A 12,354-nucleotide genomic window follows, 5' to 3' on the forward strand; every position below is an offset into this window, starting at 1 on the left:
GTACCCGGTACGCCATCTGCGTCTGATCTCGAGAATAATTGGTCTAGAAAAAATGGCGACATTTCGGCTGGTGTCTCAAATTTCAAGAACGGGTAAGTTTGTTTACTATGTTTACAGCAAGCAATAGCAGAAATGAAGAAATTGATGAATTATATTTTCATAAAATTTAGTTGTGAACTTGAAAGAACATGTAGAAGTGTACAGTGTCAGTGAGTGACTGTAGGTTCCAGATCCAGTAAAACCGTCTAGCCGGTGGTCTGGTCCCATGTGATTATTTTTGTGGATGTTACTTAAAGTAACATGTATAGTGAGTGATTGTATTACCGACCGGCCTTGTATTACCGAACGCATCATATGCGTCGACCAGAAAATAATCAAATACGCTCAAATCTTTGCAACTTCCTTCCAAAGGGAATAAATAGAAAAATGATGAAAAATTATCAAAAACACAATTTCGAAGTCTTTATCCTCAAAACAATAAAATAAAAATTTCCCAACTTTTCCCATTGAAAACCACTCATGGTTTCAAATCGTCTCGTGTGTGAAGGATTCATATGCACCTGGTGCACGCGAATCTTTCACACCATTTTTACTAAAATAACTATGACTTTACATCATAGCTATGAATTATACTTTTTCTATAACACTTACCGAACCATATGGATCGTTTGTTGAATTCTCTTTGCTGTTTTTTTTAATAAAATAAGAGCATTTTTCGTGATCTTCACGTAGATGCCTCTTGATCAGCGTTGATATCAACTTTTGCCTAAAGAGGGCGCGCGATATTATTCACCAAGCCGGTAGGCACTTAAGAACCAAGTTTGAAAGGATACTCGTAAAATTATGTCACTCTCGCCGATGAATATTCATTAGATCGTGGTCGTGCGTGTTCAATACACACCGAGTGCATGCATGCAGAGAGTTTGTATTGAACACGCACGACCACGATCTAATGAATATTCATCGCGAGAGTGACATAATTTTACGAGTGTCCTTTCAAACTTGGTTCTTAAGTGCCTACCGTACCTTTGTTTACGGTGGTGCAAGTTAGCTGCATTCTAGGCGATCAGCATTATTTTCTTGCTCGTTCAATCCACTTTCATCATCATCTTGTCAAAAGATGGCGTACTTTACCAATAAGTATATACATGAGATGCAACCTGTTGATTTTTGGTACAATTTCCTATTACGCGCTGACGACTTGAATTGAGAATGTTCGATACGAAAAATTGCTTTTCGACTGTTGTTTGCGTACTTTCCACCGCAGTATTAAGGACGGATCGAACGGAGTACCCTTGTTGAGACTTGGAGGTAAGCGATAAAAACAGTTTTATAAATAATTTCCAATTCATTTTTTTTTTAAAACTTAAACTATTAAAAAGAAATCATTAGTGGAGAAATACTGAAACGTTTGGCGTTTTTTATTCCCTCACATTCGTGTGATGAATGAAAACGTCAAAGTCCACTATGAAACCACATGCGTTGTGCGAGGTTAGTATTACTAACCTCGCATGTTGTGTGAGTGATTGAAAACACACGTTCGGTAATACGATACCTTTTCAAGTGACCAAAATATTTCACTTGCGAAGAGGGGTCCGATTGGAAGCTGATGTCGTAAAAATGAAAAACAATTTCGGCAAAATTTCTGCATATTTATATTTTGTAGGTATTTGTGTATTTATGGTGAAAGTTTGGTGAATTTTATTGGAATAATGTGTTTGATATGATCAAATTCATGAAAAGTGTTTGGTAATACGATCCACTTCCATACTAGATGGGGGGTCGGGAGCCCAGGGGCTTACCGTGGCGCCAGCCAGTCACGTTCTTGATACCATTTTCAGTTCATCATGAACCGAAAATGGTAACACGATCGTGATTGGCTGGCGCATTTGACGCTCCGAAACCCGGAAATTACCGGTAATTGACTTTGTTCACGTAGCGATAGATTCTACAAACTCACAAACACGATAATATTGACGCAACTTAGTATGGTCAGTTCCCCCATGTCTGCGTGGTCTTCCAAGTCTGCGCACCCGCGTATCTGCGCGATTCTAGTAAAAGAAGATACGCAACGAGCACGAACTTTACACATGCAATACATAGCTAGAGGTATTCATAAAAAAATCCAACTCAAAATGGTGCGAAAATAATGAATTTAGGGCATTTCATGTGACGGCCTCAAAGTGAGGCCTTTTTCATCAAAATCCCCAAATCGTGTGCAAAGTGAAAATGACTGCCCGAGGTTTTTTCAAGAAAACCTTAAATTTTCTTTCATTTTTTTATGCGAAATTTGGTACACTTACAATATCAGGAACATTATGAACTAAAAGATTTTGTGAAATAAGAAGAAATTCATGTTAAATCTTAACTCAAATTGTTAGGTGCGCAGACTTGGGGCCCACCATCATACTTCGTAAGATTTTGACGGAAAAGCAAGAAGTAATAAAAATTTGCTTACCTGTGCAGTATCGGTGGTGAGAAAACAGATCCTCTGAGAATACCTTTTATAATTCATATGAAATATAGAAAAGTGGAATTCTAGGTCGATTTTGGTACGAGGTGACAGAGTATTGCAGACTTGTTTCGATGGAATACTGCGTGGGGCACGGGAGGCTTGCAATGCGCATGCTTACTATATTTTCATTCATAAATTGGCTTGCATCGCATTGGCTTGATGACGTCACCTTTGGGGTTTTCCACCAGTCATATTTCGAGCGACATGATTTTCGGGTACCCGCCCGAAAATTACCATGGGTACCCGAAGAGAAAAAAGCCCAAAAAGTCCCAGGCCTAAATAAATCTCATTATGTATGTTTGTCATGATTATGCTTTATTTTGTCTATCACATTTTTACTAAATAAATCAAATTGCATATCTCCTTCTTAACTGTCTCCATTGTAAGAAGAATGTCTGTATATTACTCCTCGTGATTCAAATCCCCCTTCATCCAAAGTAAACCACTGTGTCACTTGTTTCCTATTTTCGATGATGAATTATTATTAGAAGATAGACCTGGAAGCTCGGCTGCTAATTCAGCATTCTTCCAGTATTTGCGGTAAGGTAAGGTATTATCAATAGAATTGAATTAAAATACTACTCCTTGTGATCCAAGTCCCCTCTCCTAAAAATACAAAATGGCAATTGATATTCATCTACCCCTCATTTCCCTCTTCAAAACCACTCTGCCACTTTTAGACAGTTTCTTAGAGATGATTAAATTAATGAATATTTCCGATAATTAGAATCATTAAAAGCAATAATAATCACATTAAAAATACTATTCAACTGTCTAATTACTCCTCGTGATCCAAGTCCCCTTCCCATGTTGAGTTCTTCCAATTTCCCATAGGAGGGGACTTTGATAATGACTAATAGTACTCCTCTTTATCCAAATCCCCTCCTATGGGAAATGGGACGAACTCAACACCGGGGAAGGGGACTCAGATCACACGGTGTCTTTAGACAGTTAAATAGTGTTTTTAGTGTGATTAATTTTGTCTTATTTAGTGTTTTTGATCATTGTTTCATCAACTTGGAAGAATATACAGCCACAGGAGAGAAAAGAAAAAGACTATTTTTGTCATTTGAAAAAGTGTCCGAGTCGGTTGTTATTGTGTCAATGGGAAAACGTGTGGTGGAAGGAACTCCCCGCTCAATGAGAAGCTTCGCACCGTTTCGCATCGCGAACAATAGATTTCTTTTGAAAATCTTCCAACCATGGATTCTATTGAAAGATTGCTGATATTTGAGGTGTGTCTCAAGTTTGTCCCCAGTTCCTTGGATGATGATAAGGCCAATTAAAATCATGAATACCAAATCGAAGGCAAGATTCCAAAGTCAAATTATCTTAGCTTGACTGGATGTTTGAGAAGTTTGGGACTCCATCATCACTCAGTCCATGATTAGCCAGGCGGCTTTTAACGTTAGAGAGTAAAAATCATTTACTAATGTAAGGTTACTCTCAACGAAGCCAGGTCTTCCTTCCCATTCATATGCACGAAGGGCTACAAAACCTGAAACTTGCACCCCCGAGATTTCTACTTTCCTTCTAAAAGATCTAGCCCTAAATCATGTACATGGGATAAAACTTCATTTCCGACATTTCTACACTATCGATTATATTTTCAAACAGAATTCATTTTAAAAAATGAGAAAAATATTATGGAAAGACGGAAGACACTCGCCCGATATTTACGCTGCCATCTAGTTTCCTATTGTTCTTCGCCAACGTTACAGCTTAACCAAGGCTCATATAATTTGGTGTATATGGTACCAGGATAGATCCTACATGTATTCCTAGCAATTCTATTGATTTGAGGTCAGAAGGTCAAAGGAGAAGTCGCCATCTTCCACTTTTCTTGCTTGACCAAAAACTACATTTTTTGCGTTACAGACCACGTATTATGTGCTCGCCTAAGCGACACTCTTGTGTCGCTTATATCATTATGATATATAGGCCTACAAATCATATGTAGCTCAGAGTTGGTAGGTCAAACTAGCGCATGCAATAAGCTTAGTAATTTTCTGAAGCCAAGATGCACAGCTGAGTGGCTTTAGCCTTTGGACAATTCTGAAGTTGTCAAATGAGCTACATGTAATTAATTTGCAAAAACTGAGAAACTGAAAATGTTCACTTTGTTGTTAGCACTCAGAATTTCTTGGAAAAAACAAGAATTATATGAATATTCTTTACAATTCATTTTCAGGCTCTTTGGCTGTTTTATGTGATGCAGTAAAGCCAGTGACATATGCATCTGCAAGGTCATGCTATAGTAAGTCTTTTGTTCTCTTTAAAACCTTTCTTTGAAGGACAAGTCCAATCCAACAAAAAGTTGATCTGAATAAAAAGAGAAAAATTCAACAAGTGTAACACTGAAAATTTCATCAAAATTGGATGTAAAATTAGAAAGTTATGGCATTTTAAAGTTTTGCTTAATTTCACAAAACAGTTATATTTACATTCTGGTCGGTATGCAAATGAGGGGACTGATGACATCACTAACTTACTATTTCTTTTGTATATTGTTATATTAAATATTTTAATTTTATTCCCGTTGTCCTGTGAAACAAAGTTGTTTTTCCTAAGTTGTGCTTATAACTGTTATGTGAAAAATAAGCAAAACTTTAACTTTCTTATTTTACAAATTTACATCAGATTTTGATGAATTTTTCAATATTATGCTTGTCTGATTTTGCTCTGTTGATGAAAATCAACATTTTTCTGAGGTGGACTTGACTTTTAATAATTACATTTATTCTTTAAAACTTTACTGAATATTCCAATATATCAAAGTTGTTTAGTGGAAAGCTTTCCCATCCACACAAACATTTATTTCACTCTTTCTGAGAAATGGTTTATCCCACTAAATGCAAACATTTTGCTTTAATTTTTGTCCAGGCTAATTCTTGATCAATACCAATCTTCTTTTTTTTCCACCAGACACTGAATAGTACATGTATGTTCATGCATGAAAATTCTTAATTTGTATTCACTCTTCACTTTGCAGAATATGTTAATGCCACGGAGAAGGGTGATTCTTTCAAAGAGATCACTGATCGAGCCGCATCAACATTATTCTTCACTGAGCTGACAAGAGGTGAGATAGGAGAGCCCTTTATTGGGTTTATTTGCAAGTATTTTTCATCAGAAGAAGTCACATTGTTTTATCCACATTTGGTCTCGAATGACTTGGCCTAGTTTCTAGATGGGACAACATCAACTAGGCTGAACCCTTTCAGTGCATTTATCATTTTGACATTTTGGCACCAGTTTTGTGAATTATCTCTTGGTCTAATTGCTACACTGCAGTTTGTCTAATTACCATTCTTATTATAAATGAAAGTTACTAAGTGACTTGGATGAAACAAAGAAGCCATACTGTGTATAAGACAGACTGGTTGTTAACTAAATGAAGTAAGACCCCACATTAACTATGATCTTTAATTGGACCACATGGTTCGATTCTTCTTTGGAATGCACATTAGTTGCTTGTACACTGTTGATAAATGAATATAATGACCCTGTTCTGTTTTAAAAATGCTGATATATACCCAGCTCGTAGAATAAATTCTTCCAGGGATGGGATAAGCAGATATTCATTACATATCTAGTACAAAACATATTTTGAAGAACCCTTCTGCTCTTATTGAGTTCAGGCTGATGTTATTGTAAAAAATAGTTTTTATTGTAATGTATTCCAATGTATTTTTCCCCCAAAACTGATCTTGATTTGTCTTCCTGATTCATTTAATTTTTTGTTTGTCCTGGAAATTATTATACATTAGTGAATAAGTTTTTCATTTTATAATGTCTTTCAGGCCTGGCTATGACATTAAGCTACTTGTTTCGTGAACCTGCCACCATCAATTATCCCTTTGAGAAGGGACCTCTAAGCCCTCGGTTCAGAGGAGAGCATGCATTGAGAAGGTACCCATCTGGAGAGGAGCGATGCATTGCCTGCAAGCTATGTGAAGCTGTTTGCCCTGCTCAGGTAAAGCTTTTTGTCTCACCTGCATAGCAGAGTGAGACTATAGGCGCCGCTTTTCCGACGGTGGCGGTGGCGTCAACATCAAATCTTAACCTGAGGTTAAGTTTTTGAAATGACATAACTTAGAAAGTATATGGACCTAGTTCATGAAACTTGGCCATAAGGTTAATCAAGTATTACTGAACATCCTAATAGAGTTTCATGTCACATGGCCAAGGTCAAAGGTCATTTAGGGTCAATGAACTTAGACCATGTTGGGGGAATCAACATCAAAATCTTAACCTGAGGTTAAGTTTTTGAAATGTCATCATAACTTAGAAAATATATGGACCTAGTTCATTAAACTTGGACATAAGGTTAATCAAGTATCACCAAACATCCTGCATGAGTTTCACGTCACATGACCAAGGTCAAAGGTCATTTAGGGTCAATGAACTTTGGCCGATTTGGGGGTATCTGTTGAATTACAATCAAAACTTTAAAAGTTTTTGGATCTGATTCATGAAACTTGGACATAATAGTAATCAAGTATCACTGAACATCCTGTGCAAGTTTCAGGTCACATGATCAAGGTCAAAGGTCATTTAGGGTCAATGAACTTTGGCAGAATTGGGGGTATTTGTTAAATTACCATCATAACTTTGAAAGTATGTTGGTCTAGTTCATAAAACTTGGACATAAGAGTAATCAAGTATCACTGAACATCCTGTGCGCATTTTAGGTCACATGACCAAGGTCAAAGGTCAATGAACTTTGGCCATAATGGGGGTATCTGTTGAATTACCATCATAACTTTGCAACTTTATTGATCTGACTTTTGAAACTTAAACATAAGGGTAATCAAGTATCACTGAATATCCTGTGCAAGTTTCAGGTCACATGATCAAGGTCATGTGAGGTCAATGAATTTTGGCCACATTGGGGGTATTTGTTGAATTACCATCCTATCTCTATAAGTGTATTGGTCTATTTCATAAAACGTGGAAATAAGAGTAACCAAGTATCACTGAACATCTTGTGCGAGTTATAGTAGTTTTCAAAGTCAGCACTGCTGCTATGTTGAATCGAGTGATGCAGGTGAGACGGCCAGAGGCACTTTACTTATTTATTCTTTAATGCTCTTATTCAAAAGGAAGCCCAAGATGACCTAGTATGATCAGTTATTTGCTATTTTTTTAATGTTTCATGCCACATTTACACCAGTGAAACTGATTCCAGACTGATCAAAGCCATTACTTACAAGCATAGATAACACTCAACTTTAGACTCATGGCAGAACAGAGGAAATGGTCCATTGAATCCATTGTTCTGGCTTGTTCACTCTATTGTCTGGGCATGAGTGTAGATTCGAGTGTAATTACACTAAAAAATTCCTGACTGCCACTGTACTATCGGTCGGCAAGGAGAGACTAGCATTACTCATTTTGTTGACATGTGATCTCAGAGCAGATCAACAACAAGGCCCGGGGAAGGGGACACGTCAAATATATTGCTGTAAACATGCATGACAAAAAACATGTTTAAAGGGGTGTTTTTTTTTTCAGTTTTGGACGTGGGTCTTGCGCGTCCTCTTTAAGGGTATAAAAAATCACTGATTTTCAATGAAAAGGGTGGTCTTAAAGACTGGTTAATGGTCAGTCGCGAGGTTCAACGTATTTAGGGGTATTTTTTTTTCAAAGCTTTTCTTTGTTTTTTAGACTAGCCAAACCTGTTTAGGGTATGTTTTTTCCCCAAGCTTTTTCCCCTGGGTCATATTCTCGCGACAACTTGTTCAGGGGCCAAAATGTATAAATAAAGCCAGTGGAAAACTTGTTTAGGTGTTATTTTGCACACAGACAAAACATGTTTGGGGGTGTTTGGCAATAATTTAGTCATGCATGTGTACAGCAATACATTTGACTGCCCCCCCCCCCCCCCGGGAAACAAGGCAAACCTATTCATTAGAGTAAAAAGCAGAGTCTTAATGTGATTTTAATATGCCTGTCGTTTAGTTCTGAGATAAAAAGCTGCATCATTTCACCCATTCAAACCCGCAGTCACCTTTGTCAAGAGGCAGACCTGCACAAAATATGATTGTTGATCACATGACATTTTGGCTCCTATGCATGATATCTGTAGGAGTCGTTTGTTACTTGTCTTTTTTTTTAATGGTAGGAGCTTCTTTGTTTAGAAATTTCCTCAATCTCTAAGCATAGAAATTATCTGACATAATTGAAATGTTATTTGGATTTTAGATTAATATCATAATGAAATCTAAAGCATTGCATGATAAAAGGTAATGCCTGGATTTAAATATCTTTATGGATCACACTGTTCTCTTCTCATCAGTCATTGATTTTACCAAGTAAGAGAAACTCAAATTATATGCCGAAGTGTGTATCTAATAATATTTGGTTTTAAAGTTGTGAAACAATCTTTGAAGTAGGTTTTGTTTTGTTAATACACAGGCAATCACAATTGAAGCTGAACCAAGAGCTGATGGAAGCAGAAGGACTACTCGCTATGACATTGATATGACAAAGTGTATCTACTGTGGGTTCTGTCAAGAGGCATGCCCTGTTGATGCTATTGTTGAGGTGGGTATTCAATTTATCTTTTCACATTATGACTTAAAAGTAAAAAGTCAGCGAGCGACGCAGTAAAAAAAATTCGCGTGGCAAAATCTTGCGTGAATCATTGAGGGGAGCCTCCGAGGCCCCCCCCCTGGCATAGATAAGGTTAAATCAATCAAGTAGGACTATGGAAATAAGATCACCATGCAGGACTTCTCGATTTTCTTTGCTTGAATTTATCAACCCATAGCATTACAATGCTGTTGCTTTCTGTGTGGGTGCTGCCTTATTCATTACTACTACTATAATTTTTTGACGCTTTCCATGAGATTATTCTTACTCCAAGTGGAGTATTACAAGTTGCAAACTAGGTTTGCAGTGCCAATATAAACCCCTCAAAAAAAGTTTTGCAACTCAGTTTTGGGGGATGATATCTTTTTGGTTAATGAAGTATAAAAGATGAAATTGGTATCATTGGAAAGCTGAATTATTCTTCTTTACAATGACATGCCATTTGCTGTGTTTATGTAATCATGGAATATGCAATCACCCTGAACATCGAGAAAAGTCAGAAGTGAAATGTTGCAAAATGCATTGATTTCCAACAAGAGTCTCCATTTCTATAGAATTTCAACCATGCAGGTGACAGTGAATGCACTCGGTCCATCCTCGAAACAATTGGAAATTCGCTATTGCAAACGACGCATTTTGCAACATTTCATTTCTAACATTGCTGCATATTATCATGTCTGTGTATTTCATGATAACACTAGCATTACAAATGACACATGATTGTAAAGAAGAATAATCATGCTTTCTAAAGATATCACTTTTACACATGATGATGGCACATTAAGAAATTTATTACCACTCAAACTTGCAGTTTGAGTTGCAGAACTCAAACATGACATGGCAACGAATTTTGCAACATTTCATTTTTTATATTGCTGCATATTTATCATGTCTGTGTATTTCATGATAACACTAGCATTACAAATGACACATGATCGTAAAGAGGAATAATCATACTTTCCAATGATACCACTTTTACATATGATGATGGCACACTAAGAAATTTATTAGCACTCAAACTTGAGTTGCGGAACTTTTTTTGAGGGGTTTAGATTGGAACAATATCAAAATGGTATAGGTCGTTAAATTCAAGCACAAAAATTGAGAAATCCTAATTGGTAATCATAGCTCATCCTGGTTAATTAGGTTTGAAGTCTACTATCAAAATTTCAATAATATAGATAAAGAAATTTCATTTTTAAACTGGTTAAATTTTGAAGTCATTGACATTGAATTTCTTAAATAGTTCTTCATTTTGTTGGTCTGCCAGTCTACATTGAATCACTGGTCTAATATTTTGGTACATCCACTGTCAGGATGATTGTTTTTCAATGGTCCATTACAACCCCCCCCCCCCCCCCAGTTGTCTTTTCTTGTTTTGTATTGTTTCTTTTTATTTGCTGAAGTATCTTTTAAAATGATATAATTATCCTGAACTCAATTTTTTTTCCAGGGTCCCAATTTTGAGTTTTCCACAGAGACCCATGAAGAGCTACTGTACAATAAGGAGAAGCTCCTCAACAATGGAGATAAGTGGGAGGCGGAGATCGCAGCAAACATTCAAGCAGATCATCTATACAGATAGAAGCAGGAGAATGTCCAAAGATAATCATACAGATATATCTATTGTTAGAAAAATATTGTTTATGCAGTGTAAAAGAAGAGTTCATTACATATTTTGTTTATGGGTCATGATACTCTCTTACACCTAGCATTTGATTCGATTACACATTCTGTGTATTTAATACATGATATCAGTTTTCTCAGCCATTCGCTAGAGTATACTTAAGATTTTTCAATGAAATCACCATGTAATTATTCCCCCTCCCACTCCATATTCTCTCTGCTAATCTCTCTTTGATATTCCTTCTCTCAAAATCTATTTTGGCGTACCTTTCTAGTGGGCAGTTGGCAAGATATTAAGAGCATCTTACAACTTTCATAAGTCACTCTTTCCATCGAAAATATTTTTGATATAATAGGAAGGTAGTTCACTTTTGAGTAAAAGTTTGATTAATTACTTCTGCATTTAAAAATATAGGAATTCATCCTACAGGTATTCAGTTTGTGTGTTCTGAAAAAATGAACCTAATGTGTACTATTTAATTATCGGTACATTTGAAAATGATCTGCAGTTGATGTCCAAACACTTAGGATTCTTTGGTTAGAATCAATGGGTTATTGCTTGTGTGCTTGCATGACTGAATTTGATCAAAAGGAAACTCGTCTAAATCAACACATATTTCTTCTCAGAGCTCTTTTGGAATGAAAACATGGAGATTGATTTTATGTTTGTAGCTGTGTGACTTAGTGTACAATTACTAACACTGTGTTATATAAGATATGCTGTGATATTATATCTTTATAGTATATGGTCATCTTCTTCACTTCTTGGGCCATATATCTTTTTGATAGATACGATAGGTTAATCACAACACCTATACACTAATGTCCCACAATGACTTGAAGTAATGTATGGTTAACCGTGCTTGTATATTGTTACTGGGGTAAATTGGTCAAAACATAAATCTTCCCATAAATTTCTATTTACATTTCCTGAGTTGAATGTTGAATGATTCAAAGTTTCTTATTGCAGTCCCATTGGATTCGACTTCTGCAGCAGATTAAACTATATATATTCTATTTGACATTCTAAACATTCAGTATTCTTAATGGGAGTGGAAAATAACTCATGGGCTTTACTTCAAGAAAGTGTGTTATCATTATAGATTTTTATCTTTAAGGTGTGTTCATGCTGTCAAATCTCCATCACTTTGGCAATTGGATATTAAATGTATCACATTGAACAAGAACTGAAGATGAAGTAGAAGGAACACCCCTATGAGCATTCAATGAGTGATGGATTGCTTGGAAGAGACAGATTTCGACTATATAATGTGAATTTAATTGAATGATGCATGCTATAGCAGGCATTATGCAATAATAAAGATGTGTGAAATGTTATTTCTAATTGTACGTCTTATTATTGAAAGTTGATTTTTTTTATCTTGTCTAAATAATTATGGGGGTATATTTCCAATCTTCTGAACAGTAGATTTTTGTTGATGCAGTGTAAGGATTGGTTCCTTCTGAAAAGAGATTGTAATGTCATACAAAACCAGATATATCAGTAGTAAAATTGTTAATATATTTTTATCTGTTAAGTTTTCTCCTGTGGGACATGCTACACAATATTACCTGCTACATGAAATTCTGGCGCCGCAATGTTGTCTTTTTCCTTC

The 12,354-nt window shown here is 36.1% G+C and overlaps 1 protein-coding gene across 1 annotated transcript; it reads left to right on the forward strand.

Moving 5' to 3' along the window:
• Positions 1-4: 4 nt before the first annotated feature.
• LOC121409137 (NADH-ubiquinone oxidoreductase subunit 8-like) lies at positions 5-12,076 on the forward strand. Its single transcript, XM_041600970.1, has 6 exons — positions 5-92; positions 4,707-4,772; positions 5,508-5,597; positions 6,319-6,491; positions 8,936-9,064; positions 10,566-12,076. The coding sequence occupies exons 1-6, from the start codon at positions 53-55 to the stop codon at positions 10,695-10,697; spliced, it is 630 nt and encodes a 209-aa protein (XP_041456904.1). The 5' UTR covers positions 5-52; the 3' UTR covers positions 10,698-12,076.
• Positions 12,077-12,354: the final 278 nt, after the last annotated feature.

The sequence above is a fragment of the Lytechinus variegatus genome, chromosome 2 (assembly GCF_018143015.1).
Source record: "Lytechinus variegatus isolate NC3 chromosome 2, Lvar_3.0, whole genome shotgun sequence".
Lineage (NCBI taxonomy): Eukaryota > Metazoa > Echinodermata > Echinoidea > Temnopleuroida > Toxopneustidae > Lytechinus > Lytechinus variegatus.

Excerpts from the sequence above, each read along its gene's own strand:
- LOC121409137 (XM_041600970.1), top strand. The coding sequence starts at position 53 with ATGGCGACATTTCGGCTGGTGTCTCAAATTTCAAGAACGG. Across the intron at positions 93-4,706 it reads GTCTCAAATTTCAAGAACGG|GCTCTTTGGCTGTTTTATGT; the intron begins GTAAGTTTGTTT and ends ATTCATTTTCAG. Across the intron at positions 4,773-5,507 it reads ATCTGCAAGGTCATGCTATA|AATATGTTAATGCCACGGAG; the intron begins GTAAGTCTTTTG and ends TTCACTTTGCAG.